This window comes from Haliotis rubra, unplaced genomic scaffold (assembly GCF_003918875.1).
Source record: "Haliotis rubra isolate DU_JTF1 unplaced genomic scaffold, ASM391887v1 Scf4, whole genome shotgun sequence".
Classification (NCBI taxonomy): domain Eukaryota; kingdom Metazoa; phylum Mollusca; class Gastropoda; order Lepetellida; family Haliotidae; genus Haliotis; species Haliotis rubra.
In genome coordinates this window covers 609,595-627,950 of record NW_025767079.1, presented here as the reverse complement: position 1 = coordinate 627,950, position 18,356 = coordinate 609,595, and the positions used below count along the sequence as shown (strand labels likewise).

The 18,356-nt window shown below is 39.8% G+C and overlaps 1 protein-coding gene across 1 annotated transcript in view; it reads left to right on the top strand.

The window, feature by feature from the left end:
* The window catches only part of LOC124287241 (phosphatidylinositol 4,5-bisphosphate 3-kinase catalytic subunit delta isoform-like), a 43,810-nt gene that overhangs the window by 16,187 nt on the left and 9,267 nt on the right, over positions 1-18,356 (top strand). The window contains 11 exon segments of the mRNA XM_046723741.1: positions 956-1,116; positions 1,846-1,926; positions 1,928-2,032; positions 3,793-3,925; positions 4,772-4,875; positions 12,378-12,431; positions 13,676-13,867; positions 14,911-15,035; positions 16,035-16,184; positions 17,533-17,704; positions 18,190-18,308. Of these exon segments, the coding sequence (XP_046579697.1) occupies positions 956-1,116; positions 1,846-1,926; positions 1,928-2,032; positions 3,793-3,925; positions 4,772-4,875; positions 12,378-12,431; positions 13,676-13,867; positions 14,911-15,035; positions 16,035-16,184; positions 17,533-17,704; positions 18,190-18,308 (1,396 nt within the window).

The following is an 18,356-nucleotide window of genomic DNA, read 5'->3' as shown; positions in this document are numbered from 1 at the left end:
TCATGATGCGGGTCAGAATTTGTCTGTAGCAACCCATACTGGTGCTGAAGGACTCATTGTTGGCACAGGTACAACAGATACCCCACATGTAACATGTACCCCAGGTACGTTTCTGTATACAGAAAGGTACGCTTACCAAAGTCTAAATGGGGATTAATCCATATTCTGCAACCAAAAATAAAAACCATATGTAAGTTGTTCCCATTTAACTTATTGCGTGTGGTCTTGTGCACCGCAAAATATTCATTACTGTGTATCCTCGTTTCTTATGTACAATCAAATGCATCTCACACAACAGTACAACTGTTCCTATCAAGAAAACGACAATGCGGAATAGAATTGTCTAGGGTACGTTTCTGTATTCTGATTATGGCTAGGGTACGATTCTGTATCAGAAACGTACCTGGGGTACACATCTGTAGTACCCATGCCGTCAGCGACCTCTTCAGCTTGTCATAAGAGGTGACCAAAGGCATCTCGGATGGTCAAGAACAATCCAATACCAGACTTGCCTATCCTTACGATTTTGGCGTAAGGCTTGCTATTTATGGTGCTAAATTACGACCATACGATCATACTGAAATTCCTTACAACTCCTACAAATATATGGTAGAATACTAGATAAAACATGCCCATGCTATTTACAGAGTCATTTACGGTACATAAAGTACTGATAAACAGTTGGATCTTAAACATTATAAATAAATAATCTTTGGATCTTACAGTGCTGGTAAAGTTTATGTCAAAGTGAAAGACTTTTAAAAACGTTAATTAGATGGGCACCACATTTGACTATTAAACACTATATTAACCAGCTATGTTTTTCCTTTATTTCTTGACATTAACATGCCTTACTATCAAATGCACCTGCCTTACTATCTTATTTAGCTGATCTTACTAATTTTTTTTAAAGGGGGTAGGCAAGTCTGCAATACTGACCACATTTCTTTAACAGATCCAAAACCTGCTGTTCCTCCTCGTAAAGGTAGCATAGCTAGCTACTCCCAGATTCCCTCCGACCGTCGTGGCGACGACATCTGTGTGTGGGACTTGAAGGAGAGGTACTATTTCACTGTCCGGGGCATCAGCAAAGTCCAACTCCCTGATGGCGCCAAGGTAAAATGAAACCCCCGCTGTGATATTACTGGAATATTGCTAAATTTCTCCAATATTTTGGCCAAAGATTTAGTAATTTTACAATCTATTTTCACTTGTGAACGATTGTCAGACACAGTATGGTCATTACAAGGAAACAAATTCTGGTTTTTTGATTCCATCTGCTATAAAAAACGTACATGAAAACACAAGCTGTATCCCTTTAGATTTCACACATTGACCGGACACACTGTGATGCAGCTCAAATGCATCTTGAATTTGTGTTAGTTTCAGACCATGAAGATCCGGGTTAGAATTGGTCTTCAGCAACCCATGCTTGTCGTAAGAGGTGACTAACGGGATCGAGTGGTCAGGTTCGCTGACTTGGTTTCACACATGTCATTTTATCCAATTGCGTAGATCAATGCTCATCCTGTTGATCCCTGGATTGTATGGTCCAGACTCGAATATTTACAGACCCCCGTCATATAGCTGGAATATTGTTGAGAGCGGCGTAAAACAAGCAGTAGTCAATCAGTGTGTTAGGATCAATAGAGTGCCTGTCTGTTTCAGGTGAGGGGTGGTGGGGTAGCCTAGTAGTTAAAGCGTTTGCTCGTCACGCCGAAGACCTGGGTTTGATTCCCCACATGGGTACAATGTATGAAGCCCATTTCTGGTGTCCCCCGCCGTGATATTTTGGGATTATTGCTAAAAGCTGCATAAAACTAACTTACTCACTCACTGTTTCAGGTGAAGCTCTTCATGGGCCTGTATCATGGAAGCGAGGCTCTGTGCAGCATCAAGACCACAGAAGAGATGGTTGTACAAGAGGGGCGTGTGTAACATGAAGCTTGATGTGACCTTTGACATCCCTGCCCGAGACATTCCCCAGATGGCTCGTGTCTGCTTCACACTGTGTGCTACGGGGAAGAAGAAGGTGACACATTATTCAGCGTTACCAGTCAGGATAATTTAGAATAAGGATTATTTCCATGATGTAAATTGGACAGCAGTTGTGAGGTACCATATCGCCACGTATAAAGTGACCCCACGTTTTAGGCAACTCCCTTGAGCTAACCTTCAAAAGCAATTCTAATTCGTATACCCATCTAATCTAGCGACCCTGAATGAAGCAAATCATCAGAGCGTACACAATCCCTAAATATAACTAAAAACGTGTTTGTGTGACAGTATTTTCTTGTACGATGCTTGGTCGCGTAGAACATCAGCGCGCATGACACCATTTTGCGTGTTGTAATTCACATTTAATGGAAGCTTACATGCAGAAAAAGTTCTTGGAGCAGTCAATTTTAATGAAGTGTGAAATTTACTATCAAACAACATTAGTGGACACCAGTCAGAAAAATAATGTGAGATCTCTTCCCCACAAATATGGTCATTCCCTTTCCAACCCTGATCATTATATGACTAACTTGCCTTATACCCAGCGATATATGGTATATGGAATTGAAATCAAGGTATTATTTTCTATATGTTATTGTGACTTGATTATGTTCTGTTGTGACCTAGTGATAGTTGTGAAAATGTGATGCTGGTATTCTTGAAATCTTGTTGAATCTTAAGACCTCTTGTAGACAACAATAAGTATTGGAATTTATGTCTTTACAGACACACAGACTGCATATGTACATCTGTAAAGATGACAACCAAACATCCAGTGATGTCATATGTGTAGCTGTTATGTAGACTTGTATAGTCCGTTTGGCTCAAAAGCGGACCGATGAATTGCAATCTAACTCGAAAACTAATAACCATAAAATACTCAATGAAACACTGATCATAATGAAAACGTCACACCAACTCTGAGAGGTGTTTGCAGAATTTATGTCCTAAAAATAAAAAAGTTGTTTAACAAACTATCATTAAAATATTGACACAGTTCACAATTTGTTACGAGGGAGGAGTGCAGAGAAAGGGACAGCCGGGTGTGCGAGAAAGGATGGAGACGGCACAGCACAGGTTAATGAATCAATAACTTTGTCGGCACTTGTGCACGTGCTTCTCTAACACCTGGCTGTCCCTTTCTCTGCACTCCTCCCTCGTAACAAATTGTGAACTGTGTCAATATTTTAATGATAGTTTGTTAAACAACTTTTTTAATTTTAGAACATAAATTCTGCAAACAAATCACAGAGTTGGTCTGATATTTTGATTATGATCAGTGTTTCATTGAGTATTATATGTTTATTAGTTTTGAGTTAGATTGCAATTCATCGGTCCGCTTTTGAGCCAAACGCACTATAGACAGGGCAATGAAATTAGACAAGATTTCCGACCTGTGAAGATCCAGGTTAGAATTGGTCTTCAGCAACCCATGCTTGTTGTAAGAGGCGACTAATGGGATCGGGTGGCCAGTCTCTCTGACTTGGTTGACACATGTCATCATATCTCAGTTGTGTAGATCGATGTTCATGAGGTTAGTCACTGGATTGTCTGGTCCAGACTTGATTATTTACAGACCGCCTCCATACAGTTGTAACATTGCTGACTGCGGCATTAAAGAACAAACCAGCCAACCAAGACCAGACATACACACAGCTGGTAAAACGGTTTGGAATCAGTATCAAATGATACTCAGGTTCTCAGTTTTGATATGTTTCACAGAGCTCCAGATAAGATTTAGCTCATGTGGGTACTGTACCCAGTCTAGATTTCACTGCTATTATATTTGTTCAGGACCAAACAGCTGTTGCGTGGGTGAATGTGGCTGTGTTTGACTTCCGCTCACGGCTGACCCGAGGTGACCGGAACCTCCCGATGTGGCCATGGACAGATGAGATGCAGACTGAAGAATTCTTGTACCCCATTGGTAGGTTCTTGCAGCTTCCAAAATAAGCAATACAAAGGAAGGGTTGCCTTTGCCTGACTATTTAAGATTTAGTACCTCCAATTTGGAATATTGCTGAGTGCGGCGTAAAACTAAACTCACTCACTGGATTATTTACAGACAGCTGCCATATAGCTGGAATATTCCTGAGTGTGGCTTAAAACTAAACCCACTCACTCACCTCCAATTTAGCTTGATACCATTGCAGGATGTTTTAATTTGACTGGACTGCTGCTGACAGTGAACACAAATTTACTCATTTGTGCATATAAATGAATTAAAATGACACTTGTCCCATGGGGTTCTAAATGACGAGAAGGGATGATTCCAAATTTACTTCCCTGGTACGTGTTCCCAGGGCTGTGGAGCTACATTTGTTCTCATTACTCAGAGCATAGACTGTATCATCATCAAATCCAGTGGCCTACCAAGAAGGTTGTTGCCCAAAGTGCTAAGATACCCTGATGAAATGAGGCCTTGGGGTCCTTGTTATTACTTTAGCATTGAAAATTAAGGGGTCCCTATATTAAGATACTACAGCAAAATGCTTCATGGACCAAATGGCCACATTCAGTGAAGTTCCGGATTAGAATTGGTCTTCAGTAACCCATGCTTGTCGTAAGAGGCGATCAGGTGGTCAGGGTCGCTAACTTGGTTGACATATGTCATCATATCCCAATTGAGTAGGTCAATGCTCATGGTGTTGATCACTGGATTGTCTGGTCCACACTTGATTAATTACAGAGCCGAACCAAACTGCATCTATTGTTATCACTGCCTGGTCTGTGACTTCCATGAAACTAACACTCACTCACTCACTCACTTCAGGGTCTGTCACCCCCAATGCCCAGGGCAACGAGGCTACAACACTTCTCATCAAGTTCCCTGACTTCAACATGAAAAACAACATTCGCTACCCAGCATTCGACAAGGTAAGGATCCAGAAAAGACATTGCCATGGTGATAGTTTAGAAAAACAGTAAACTAACAAATCTGACTTTGGAATGTTTAGAAAATTTGGAAAATAACATTTTTTACATAGTGAAGTGATTAGCTGCAACATCAATTTGTTCCAATTTCTCATCCGCTAGTTCATCTTCCATTCTTTTTGGAATCTCAAGATTAGGTATCCCAGTTGATGCGATTTTGTGTCATTCATACTGTCGGTTTGAATTTGTTTTTAAATGGTTGATGTCCAGGTTGGAAATGTTTTACTATTGTTAAACATCATTGTCAACAATGAATATTTTCTTAACTAATGTTCATGCAGTATTTTGCAAGAATTTTTCACATTTTTATATGATATGAGAATATTGCTGTAAGTGTTGATACCCAGGGGTCAGATCAATATTTTAAAATTTGGGCATTTAATAATTTCTCATCCCTTTGCATGCCCTCGATTTCTGTGTTTGTGACAGTCTGATAGTTGTTTTAGTAAAGATCGTATTGTACCTATGGGAATGAACATAATATTTTCAATGGGATTATGTAATGGAAAAATCAGGCAAACTCTTAATTCTTTTTCTGGAATCAACAGATTCAAGTGATTTTGCTAACTTAAACCTGGGTGAAATATAATTCCTCAATTTTACATAAAGACCAACAGTTGTTTAAGAATTACTTGTTAAAAGCATGTTTGGGATGGCCAGTGAATTTAAGGTACAGAATCGGGGCAGTGGGGTACCTTTGTGGTTAAAGCGTTCGATCATCACACCGAGGACCCAGGTTCGATTCCCTTACATGGGTACAATGTGTGAAGCCCATTTCTGGTGTCCCCCGCCGTGATATTGCTGAAATATCGCTGAAAGCGGCATAAAACCAAACTCACTCACTCACTCCAGGTACAGAATCAACTGCAATGGAATTATTGTGACATCATCTTAATGGTTTAACAATGGAGGAAAACATCCCCACAACTTTAAATATGCTAAATTGTCATGGTTTTCATGGAGAGATGGGTGGTAGCTTATAGCACATAGAATAGTCTTAGAACACTCAAAGCAAGAGTGGAGTAAGTTCAGTTTGTCTTTCTGCATGAAACAACTGTGGTCGCAGGAGGCCCATTCCCAGAGTTACTCTCAAGTCACTGTGCAGAGTTATGTCCATTAGGCATGCTAGGAATCTATGGCTGGTGTTTGAATCACAGATTTGCCTTGAATATATTTCTAGTTATGTGAGAACATTACCTGTGTTCATGGGTCTAAAAAGTGGTAAACATATGATATCCATCACTTTTGACTTTCATCACAGACCGGTAAGATTACTGAAGTGCTGTGGCAGTAGTCGAAAGTCAATCACTCAACATATTGCTCAACTTCTGCTAGATCCTGTGTAAATGTTTATGCACTGACATAATATGATAGGTATGAATTTTATGAATAAAACAAGAAATCGTGATAGTAGCAACTTAATGTCACAGTTAGCTGTTGTGACACATAGTTAGGCCAATTTGAAGCTTGGGCCCCATTTCAGAAAGCTGTCGTAACGCTATGACCACCATTAGTCTATGTTACAGTATAGGAGGTACGACAACCGTAGGGCTACAACAGCATTGTGAAACGGGGCCCTGGAAACCATGTATACTAGTCACTAGTAGCGCTACAACAGCTTTGTGAAACGGGGCCCTGGAAACCATGTAATACTAGTCACTAGTAGCGCTACAACAGCTTTGTGAAACGGGGCCCTGGAAACCATGTAATACTAGTCACTAGTAGCGCTACAACAGCTTTGTGAAACGGGGCCCTGGAAACCATGTAATACTAGTCACTAGTAGCACTACAACAGCTTTGTGAAACGGGGCCCTGGAAACCATGTAATACTAGTCACTAGTAGCGCTACAACAGCTTTGTGAAACGGGGCCCTGGAAACCCACTAGTCATTAGTAGTCAGAGTATGAATTCTAATGTTTTTGTTGAAGGGCAAAGGGTCACAACACATTCCAAGAGCAGATACAGCTTTTTGAGAAAGGGGGGTTGGGGGTGCACAATCTTGAGAAAGGGGGGTGCACTTCATTTTCACCCGTTTTTCACGAGTGTTTTGATGGTCGTTTAATAAACTTTCGGGGGGGCAACCAACTCTTGATCTGCTTATGCATTCCTACTCACAAGATTTGTCTTCAAGAATCAAGAATGATGTTCAAATAATACAGTTGTTCACACCAATTTTCAAAACAACATGTTTGGTTTTAGAGCTTTCTAAGTATGTCATCATCATTTGGAATGGGTAATAACAAGATATGTGTGACTCATTTTGTGCATTGTTTATTTCCCTGCACCCAGGCAGACCAGAGAGTAAGTAGTTTACAATAACAAAGCTGTTTAAGTATTGTCATTTCTTTTGTATGTTGTGGAAAAGTATTATTTCTTTTCTTCCTCATTAACCTCTTTTAACTTGTAAAATTTAAGTGTTTTAAGCTTTGAAATAAAATATACTCTGCCAAGAAAGAAATGCAAAAGTGTTTTTTAGATGCATGCTTTTTGTATTATATAAATAGTCGACAGATTTGATAAATTGTTCAAATGTAGCACAAGTCATTGTCGCTGACCGAGACATGCATGAAACAACTGAATGTGAAGGTGAAGCCATTAGTTCTCAATATGGCCTCCACGAGAGCCCAGAACTACCTGGTATCATCTCTCCATTGAACCAATCCGATTAGTAATTGTGGCCATGGGAATGTTGACTAACTCTACCTACAGTGCTTGTGCCAACTGATCGAGGTACTGTGGCAGTTGGGGGTGGTGTGGTAGCCTAATGGTTAAAGCGTCCACTCGTCACGCTGAAGACCCAGGTTCGATTTCTCACATGGGTACAGTGTGTGAAGCCCATTTCTGGTGTCCCCCGCCATGATATTGCTGGAATATTGCTAAAAGCTAAAAGCGGCACTCACTCACTCTGTTGATCAAGAGCATCTTATAAAAGTGGTTAAGTTCTTTAGATCTTTATGGCCATTTAATGCTGCGATACTGTGATTCATCAAAACACCATTGTTAGTCTTGCTGTGTGAGGTCAGGCATGTTGCAAAATAACATTTGCTTGTTGCATTACGGGAAATACTGTGTGTCCAACTATGCTGATCAGGCAGAATGATGCCTCAAATTAGTAGTCTCGGGCATATACCTTGCTTTCGAGGTGTAGACAGGTGTAGACAGTTTCTCACTGTCTGGTGCTGACTGAAATCCTCCACAAATCTGGTATTGCTGCATATAAAGTTTCTCACTGTCTGGGCTGCACAAATGATGCTGAGTCTATCGGCGTGAAGTGATCAACATGCCCTGTCCTGCATCTGTATTCATTTTGTATGAATACCAGCAAAACTCTGAGAATATTGAACAAACTTTATGGATAACAACTACAGATTCTTTCGTTCCCAAGCAGGAATACACCAGTACATTTTGATACAGATTCTTATATCGAGTCTCAAGCAGGAACCTACAAAGGGACATCCATAAAGTTTGTTCAATATTATACACCCCAACTTCCAAAATATCACTCAAACAAGTTAAAATGCTGAGATATTTACAATTTTCTACTTTTGCATTTCTTTTTTTGCAGAGTATAACTTCTATGTAGGTTTATGCCATGTAATAGAAAATGTGTAAGAACTGATCCTTACACCAATAGAGGATGTGCATATTTACTGCATTTCCCCCATAAAGCACCCAGCTCAATAAGCTTCCATATTTCAAATATTTTTACCAAGCACCCGAAGCACATGTTATGGCTATTTCAGTATACAACAATGCATTTATCTTTCAGTAGTAAAAAGCATGAATTGGAAATAAATAAATCAATAAATAAAAAATATATATAAAAATCTTTCTGTAGTAATGCCAGATTCAGTTGCTAGTGGTTTTGTCAGCATCAGTTGATTGTGTTTTTTGGGTAGTATATATTAATATTAAGTGTATTTTCTGCATTTACGTTACTTTACCACATTGATAGGGCAAAGAGATTCTTTTTAATGATCATGTGATATGTCACTTAATCCATGTCTTGACCTAAGCAGAAAGATATAGTGTTCATGTGGAATGATAGTTTTGACCAGACCGTCTAAGCAATACTCTCCCTAATACTTACCTAATTCTTATGATGCTTATTGCACAACTCATGTACACATATTTGTCATTCCAGAATTGTTTTTCCATTTGATTTTATGTTTATTTTATTCTTAGTAATGAACAGTCTTAGTAAACTTAGGCTCATTATTATCCGTTACACTGCCATACTGAGCCTAACAAACCCTAGTAGAAGGTCGCGTCAGCTAATCTTTGAGCGACCTATGACCATCCAATCAAACGCGAGACGGCCAAACGGATTTAACCAATCAGACAACGACTACTTGTTAGGGTTCGGCGGTACTTACAAAACGTTTTTTGGATTTTCTCTTCCCTGGTCGCTGACACTGATCTATCAACAAACGAAGATCCGCGTAAAACACAGATATTTAGGTTTTCCAGTAATCACTGACATAACCATGGAAACATTTTGTTTTTGTTTAGGTCATCAGCCATGTCTGACAACTGAATGTGATTAAAACTATCATTTGAAAAAACAACAACTAAAAAGAAGAAAAAAATGAAAAGAAATCTATTATATAGCAGTGTAAAAATATAAACTGTGGGCGCTTTGTGCTTGAGGTAAAATACCCACTGTTTCTGTCACAATTAAATAATGCTTGGTCTTTTTAGTAAGTTGCTTGTGTGACTAAAAAGCATCTCTATGTTTGCCATGCAAAGTATATATTTTGTAAGCTAATTTAGCTCTCTCTGCTTTCAGCGTTTGTTGTGATAAGTGACTTGTTTGATGTGAGATGTAGTGATAGATTACTGATGGAAGGATTATATATATATATATACACAAGACTGATTTTTCATGCAACCCTGGATAAGTCACATGACCCCATGATTGTTGTGAGAGGCAACTTTTATTTGTTTGTTCTGGTGTCCCCTGCGTGATGTTGCTGGAATATTGCTAAAAGCGTAAAAATCAAACTCAGTAATATTCCAGCTGTGTGGCAACAATTTGTAAGTAATCGAGTCTGGACCAGACAATCCAGTGAATAACAAAATGAGCATCTATCTGCAATTGGGATAGGATGGCATGTCAAAAATGTCAGCGAGCCTGACCACCTGATCCTGTTAGTTGCCTCTTACAACAAGCATGGGTTGCTGAAGACAAATTCTAGTCTGCATCTCTCATTGGTAGTAAGAGTAGTAAGGCGACTGGGTGCTCAGACTCAGTGACTGATTGGCTAGTCATCTTTCCCTGGGAGCATGAAATGGTGCTCATTTTATCAACACCTGGTTTCTTTACAGTTGATAATTTACAGACCACCGTGATAGAGTTGGAAATACGCGTCACTGAATAACATTTAATTCACACTAATAATGCAGACATTATGGTTATTACTGAGCAGTGAAAATCCTGGCTTAGTTAGGAGGCAGGGAATTCCTTGACATCAAAAACATGACATTTTCATTCTTGCAACCTCATTTCATATTCCCGTCACACTTGATTTAACCTGACCTTATTTAACCACTTTGCTTTATCAGGTATCGTTTGAGATGTTTTATGTTAATTTCATGAAAATAGACATACAACAATATACTCTTGATTCACAAGAGGTTAAAGGTCACATGCAACATAAAACACAACTTTGCAGATTCTGATACCTTTCGGTATGGACTTACCGAAACAAATCGTCAAAAATGCAAATTCAACTTATAAAGTTGAAAAATAACGCTGATGAAAAAAAACCCCACGAAATTGGAGTTCAAACGTTTCACTAATTTTCCCCCGACTTTCTGGGGAAAACTGGTTTCAACAGCTGGGCTGCGCTCATAGCACATGCGCAGTTAAATAGGTTCGCGCAGCTTGGAAACAGGTTGTCCGGTGAATACTCGGCGAAGGCTTTGGTGTGAGCTATTTTTCTAATATTTTGTTGATATCTCACAGGCGCGAGCTTTTTATATGTTATGACAGTAAATTAACTGTTTATATAATTTCATTTGTCTATTTCACCACACGTTCTTCTTAGTTCGATACTTGAAAGCAGTGTTATTATTTAGCGTTGACAGAATGTCGTCACAGACAAAACTCAATGTCTTGTTTTATTGACACCTGTGTGTCTGCCTGCCTGTCTGCTAATGACATTATTCAATACACAACCGCGATCACTGACCACATGCAATTTGAACTTAACACCAATCAGGCTATACACCATAAACAAAATGCATTGATTTATGGCCGAGTTCGGTCTCTGTCACATTATGTAATTACACAGACAGGCAGGTGTGATACTTGAACACATGACATGTTATGATGTCTGTTGATTGTAAATGTTATACACCAAAAATGAGCATGTATTTACAAAACCCAACATATCTATATACACACAATGAGCCGTGAGGGCATCTGCAAATGAACCAGCCGTTACACTTGAGTGCACACCCACCCGTTCTGACTGGGTTTGGTATCCCGGCTGCTTCGTTTCTTGGGAAGTGAACCCAAGTACACAATATTGCACTTTTGATTTGCGATTGTACGCTTATAATTTTGTTTATATGTTTTTTCATAACCAGCAATGTATATTTATGTCATCAATAAGTGATAATTGTGTTTTAATTATGTTTGATTTTTTGGTTGCATGTGACCTTTAACAATTTTTGTTTGAAAGTGTATTTTTACTATTTAAAGTACTGAGAAGAAATACATTAAAAAGATGTGATTAATTTCTTTCATTCACCCTTGTGTGCCTTGCTGTTGGTGGAAGCAAATGCTAAATTTTGTAATTATGAAAATTAATTCAAAATCTTATTGCATATATTGTTATAGACACATAAATGCTTTGGTGAATCATTGCATTCCTATAAAATACAACTGAAAAGGAGTGAGTGAGTGAGTGAGTTTAGTTTTACGCCGCACTCAGCAATATTCCAGCTATATGGCGGTGGTCTGTAAATAATCAAGTCTGGACCAGACAATCCAGTAATCAACAGCCTGAACATCGATCTGCTCAATTGCGAACCGATGACATGTGTCAATCAATTCCGCAAGCCTGACCACCCGCTCCCGTAATCGCCTCTTACGACAAGCATGGGTTACTGAAGGCCAATATTCTAACCCGGACCTTCACAGGTTGTAATGGAACAAAAATAATTATATAATATGGAGAACTATTTTTTGTCTGGAAATCCTAGAAAAATCCCTGATTGTCCACATCAAATGATGAATAGTAACCAAAATAATGATAAAAGTAATTTTTCATTCAGTTGCGGGGATATTGTCACTTTCAAAAATCTTAAAAATAGCCATTTGTGATGTCACAGTTTCTGGATAGTAATAAGGGTTTTATCACCTCACTGAAAAACCTCTGAGGATTATGAAGATGATGATGGATTGTTTCCTGATATATAGTAAATCTGTGTTGCAGGTGCTTGAATGTGCTGCCAAAAACATGGAGCCAAGCGGAGCCCCAGGATCAGCTGTAAGTTAATGATAATAATGTATCCATTTATATAGCGCCAAACTCCACACCGTGCTCATAGCTCACATGCTCGTTATTACCCAAGCTGCCTGTTAGGAGCTAGAAGGTTATAGTCACATGTCTCATCCCACCGGGTACCCATTTTCTGCTGGGTGAACAGAGGCAATTTTGAACAAGCTCACATACCTAAGGTGAGACCACATGTATCACATGTGCTTTGTTGTGGGGCAAGACTGAAGTCTTAGAATTTCTCAGGGAGTCAAGCTGCCAAACACAGTCGCCCATCATTGTTTAACTTCACCTGATTTGTCACCTGAGCTCTATGCACCAGACCACACCGCCACAGCTCTTAGTATTACACATGCCTGTGACAAACTGATTATCAGACAAAGTATTTGGATGTACGAGAAATATTAGAAATGTTTATTGCATATCTGGATGTCCTGGCCTAACTTCTCAGCTGCTGGGACCTTGAGCTTCACAGTGTAACTGTCAAGTCTTTGAAGAGTGTTGTCTCACGATATGAACCATTGGCCCAATGTATCGAGACAGTGTTTTTCAATTACTTTTTCCGAGATTTGCAATAATTGTAGGCTGGCAAGTAGACCCGTGAGTTTCCTTCTGCGTTCAACCTCCCTTATGATTGAAATACTCATTTACGCCGAAGACCCGGATTCGAATCCCCACATGGGTACCATGTGTGAAGCCCATTTCTGGTGTCCCCCGCCGTGATGTTGCTGGAATATTGCTAAAAGCGGCGTAAAACCAAACTCAGTCAGTCAGTTATGCTAAGATAGCCAACAAAGTCATCATTATTCTTGGACTTTAGCTTGTACTGCATTGTGGAATAGGGGCCATGGGTGCTTAAGTGTCTAAAAGGCTGCAACTTATTGTGAAGAGTAATGTCCCTTTAGCATATCAGGATACAAATATTTTAGGTTGAGTTCCCTGATCCGGTCCATGGTTTCTGATCCCTGATTCTGACCCACAGCATGTGATCAGTATCTGGGAAGCCTTTACATTGGTCTTTTCTTAGACATTAATTTGAAAAGATGTAAATGTGTGGAATAAAGTTCCAGGAACCTAGACTGAAGAATTTGGTCAGATTCACTCACTCACTCACCCATCCACTCACTCACTCACTCAGTCACCCAACCCACTCACTTACCCAACCCACTCACTCATCCACTCACTTACCCACTCACTCACTCACTGTTACATAGCCTCTCTTTCACTGACTGCAGATGATGAAGGTGAGCAAGTCCCACCTGGAGCAGCTGATGATGATTGTCCAGAGAGACTCCCTCAGCCCACTGTTTGAACAAGACAAGGAGCTGCTGTGGATGATGAGGTACGAGTGCTGCCACAAGTTTCCCCATGCCCTGCCCAAGGTGCTCAGCTCTGTCAAGTGGAACAGTCACATCGATGTGGCCAAGGTAGGCGGTCTAGTTGTAGTAGAAGTGCACTCTCTTCAGATCTGGGTTATAATTGGACTTCTGCAACCCATGCTTGTCGTAAAAGGCGACTAACGGGATCAGGTGGTCAGACTCGTATCCCGGAAATGGATGCTCATGCTGTTGATCACTGGATTGTCTAATCCAGACTTGATCATTTTACAGACCGCAGCCATATAGCTGGAATATTGCTGACTGGCATTTAACCAGGGCCAGCATTTGTAAGCTGTAGTCACAGATTCATTTTCAGGATCCTTGGTTCTTTTTTTTGATGATGCAGGTTTAATATTATTAAAAACAGTTTTTGGATGAGTTAGGTGTAATAATAATAATAATAATAATAATGTCCATTTATATGGCGCCAAACTCCACTGGGGCGTGCTCATAGAGCATACAAGAGTCAAGGAAAAGAAGTAAAAACTAGTAGCAGTACAAGGTCACTTTAAAAGTACAAATGGAACAGATGAGTCTTTAGGAGACACTTAAATTGTTCCAACGACTGGGCGTCTTTGAGAAAATCTGGCAGTGAGTTCCATTTAGTGGCAGCTGCAACACTAAAGGACTTGTAACCAAAGGACATTTTCTTCCATGATGGCACTATGAGTCTCTGTTGATTCTCAGACCTGAGGGAATGTGGTGGAATGTACATACATACAATGTCACACAGGTATGATGGGGCTAGATTGTGAACGCACTGATATGCCAGGATGATGATTTTAAAGTCCACTCTCGCCGCTACTGGGAGCCAATGTAACGCCTTAAGCACTGGTGTTATGTGCATTCTTGAGGGAGATCTGGTGACTATCCTCGTCGCTTGATGTAGGTGTACAGAATTACGTCCTTTAGCTGTGGTAGGATGAAAGAGCTATGAGCTTGACTTTTTTGTGGTATGTTTTGTGTTTATTTTCCATTCAAGATTTAGCAGTTGGGCGAAGAAAACATTTCATTTTATGATTCTCTTATCAGTTGAATCCATAAATATATATAAATGTAAAAAGCATCTGTTGATGTCCTCCGGTTGTCAGATGATCGCAGTGCTCCAGACCTGGCCTAAACTGGATGTGGACTTTGCACTTCAACTCCTGGACTTCAATTACCCAGACAAAAACATTCGCAAGTTCGCTGTTAGTTGTCTCGATAACAAAGACACGTGAGTTTCAATCATTATCAAACACATGTTTTGATGTGGGACTTGGTTGGGGCAGTTTGGAGTCCTAGCTGTGCATTCAAACACCATTTTGTATCAAATTATTTCCTCTGAAAATGAGAGTCTGAGTTAAGAATTATCTGTTTGTTTCTCATATTGCTGCAATTAATCGGTCATACCATGATATTTAACACATACACAGAAGTATTTGAAGAAAATTGCTTAATATTTTTTTACTTTTCTGTTATTACTGTTCAGTTTTAATTTGTGGTGAAATCGATGCATGACTCACAATTAGCATCTGAAATGCTGCTTGATGCAATTTTCACTGTATTTTCACTAGACTAACGCTTAGTCTCTGAATATATATAATTTTGAAAGTGAAAACAAACCCATTTAAATTGAAAAGGAGCCTCAGGGAGACCAGAGATTCAGAACCTGGGGAAATCTAGACTTGCTTCATTTAGGGCTAGCACTGCAGATAGGGCTTGGCAGTAGGGAAAATAATGTGGTTCAGGGACTGTGAGACAGACTACCTAACAAGTAGTCGTTGTCTGATTGGTTAAATCTGTTCAGCCATCTCGATTTTGATTGGATGGTCATAGGTCGCTCAAAGGTTAGCTGACGTGACCTTCTACTAGGGTTTGTTAGACACAGTATAGCAGTGTGATGAATAATAATGAGCCTAAGACAGACTAGATTTTCACTAATCCTCAGCAAGCCTGGGGGTGATGGAGTACTAGTGTTTAAAACATTTGCTTGTCCATCAGAGGGAGACCCAGGTTTGATTCCCCACATGGGTACAGTGTGTGAAGCCCAATGTGATATTGCTGGAAAATTGCTAAAAGTGGCATAAAACCAAACTCACTCACTCAGCAAGTGTGGAGCTTGTTACTTGCAAGAATTCAAAGGCAGCCTAAACACATGGTTTGAAAGACCCTCAGATGTCCTGTAACAATGTGCTCTGTTAGTGTGTTATGTTGGTAATGACCTTGTTGACAGGTTCAGTGATGATGAGTTGTCCCGCTACCTGCTGCAGCTGGTGCAGGCGTTGAAGTACGAGACTCACCTGTGCTGCCCCCTGGTGGAGTTCCTACTCACTAGAGCACTTGGCAACCAGCACATTGGACATCAACTCTTCTGGCTGCTCAAGTATGCTGTTCACATTGTCTTCTGTTGATCTCTTTATTTGGGGTTTTGTTGCAGCTTGCAAGGACAAATTCTGTTTCTTTTCATTTGGTAGTGGACTAGGGCTGGCTTAAAAGATCGATAAGCGGAAATATTGTTGATAAGGAAAATAATTAAGGACTATTGATTGTGAAAATAGTGTCATTGATTGTATCGTATATAAACTTTTGTGAAGGAATAACGATTTAATTTACTCGCACAATACACAAAGTTAGTTCTTTTTCAGAAGAAGTCCTCCTTGGGGTACATATAAGCTTTTAAATGTCCATTTTAAATCCTACGACAGTTGTAACTATATTTTTCAATAAAATATTTACAAAACAAAAAACTCGTAACGAACACCATGCACATCTATTCAACAGAACGACAGCATGAAAAGTGAGGTACGAGGTAGATGGCGAGAGTTACCTGCTCTTGGCTGTAGGGGGGTCCGGTGGGGCCCTGTACAGGTGGTCTCATAAGACAAAACGAGTTTTTTGTTTTGTAAATATTTTATTAAAAAATATAGTTACAACTGTCGTCGGATTTAAAATGGACATTTAAATGCTTATATATACCCCAAGGAGCACTTTCTTCAAAGAATTCATAACCTCTACAGGTTTGTATAAGTTTTTATTCATGGACTGCTTCCAAATGTTCAGGATTCTGTTTTGTTAGTAATCCATGCATAAACATGAGTTGTGTTAAATATATTCATTTCTTTCAGATTTTGTTTTGGCATTTGTGCTCAAAGTTACTTCTCTGATCAATGATAGATCGATGTTGAGTTAACGATTAGCATGATCTTTATCAATAGCCAGCCCTATAGTGTGCTGGTGACCCAGTCATTTAAAGAATAGTAATTTGATGTGCAGAGTTGTGTCCCCTTGCTGATTTTCCATGACTATGGTTACACCACAGCCTTTGATTTTAGGATTCAGACCTAGGCAAAATATTTTGTGTGTTGTTTTTTTCCTTTTTCCTTAATTTCAGAGTTATCTTAACAGTTGTGTTACAGCAATGCTTTTATTGTGACAATGAGAAGCTATGACAAAAGCCTCTTCACCTTTATTGTTTCTGTTGTCAATTAAAGTTACGACTTCTAACAGATAATGACAAAACTACACGTGTATATGAACTTTTCAATCAGGGATTTATTTCTGACATTTGCTGCAGACTTAGGAGCTGAATATTGACTATTGACAGACCGCCACCATATAGCTGGAATATTACTGAGTGCGGCATAAAACTAAACTCACTTACTCACTATGATGGGGAGACACATGCAGGAAGTATTATCAGTTGTCTGACTCCCCAACTATCATGTTGTCAGGTCGGAGATGAACAACCCGTACGTGAGCGTACAGTACCGGCTGATCCTGGAAGTGTACCTGGTGGCGAGCGGCGAACACATGATGGCGCTACACAAGCAGCAGGAAGCCCTCGGCAAACTGGACATCGTCAACGGGTTGATCAAGAGTGAGCGATACAACATGGGCGACCAGGTCAGTCAGAGATAGCTGATGACAGCCTTCAGTATCCTAACTGCATGTGGGGCGGTGGAGTAGCCTAGTGGTTAAAGTGTTCACTTGTTACACCAAAGACCCGGGTTCAATTCCCCACATGGGTACAGAGTGTGAAGCCCATTCTGGTGTCCCTGGCATGCTGGAATATTGCTCAATGCGGCGTTACACTAAACTAGCTCACTCACTCACTCACTTACTGCATGAGTGTCAATCCCAGATATTTTTTGTCAGATTTTCAGTATTCTGCTGGTTCTTTCAGCAACCTTGCTGTTTCAATATCTGTCATAGCTGTCAAAATTTTCAAAATGGTTGCACAAGAGTCCATTTTGGAAGTTATATACAATCAGACTGGGATACAAAATGTAAAAGTTACAAATACAATTTCCACTATGATAAATGAAATTATACAAACTCACTTTCTCACTCTCTCACTCACCCACTCACTCTCTCACTTGCTGTTTCAGAAGTCCCATGAGCAAGCAAAGAAGGACATGCAAGCTGTACTCCAACAAAAGACCTACCAGGACATCCTCTCCAATCTGTGCAGCCCTCTGTCTCCACTCTTCAGGCTCAGAAGTCTGGCGTAAGTCACTCCTTATTCTGATGCTAATCCAGTGGTTATCATGGGTAA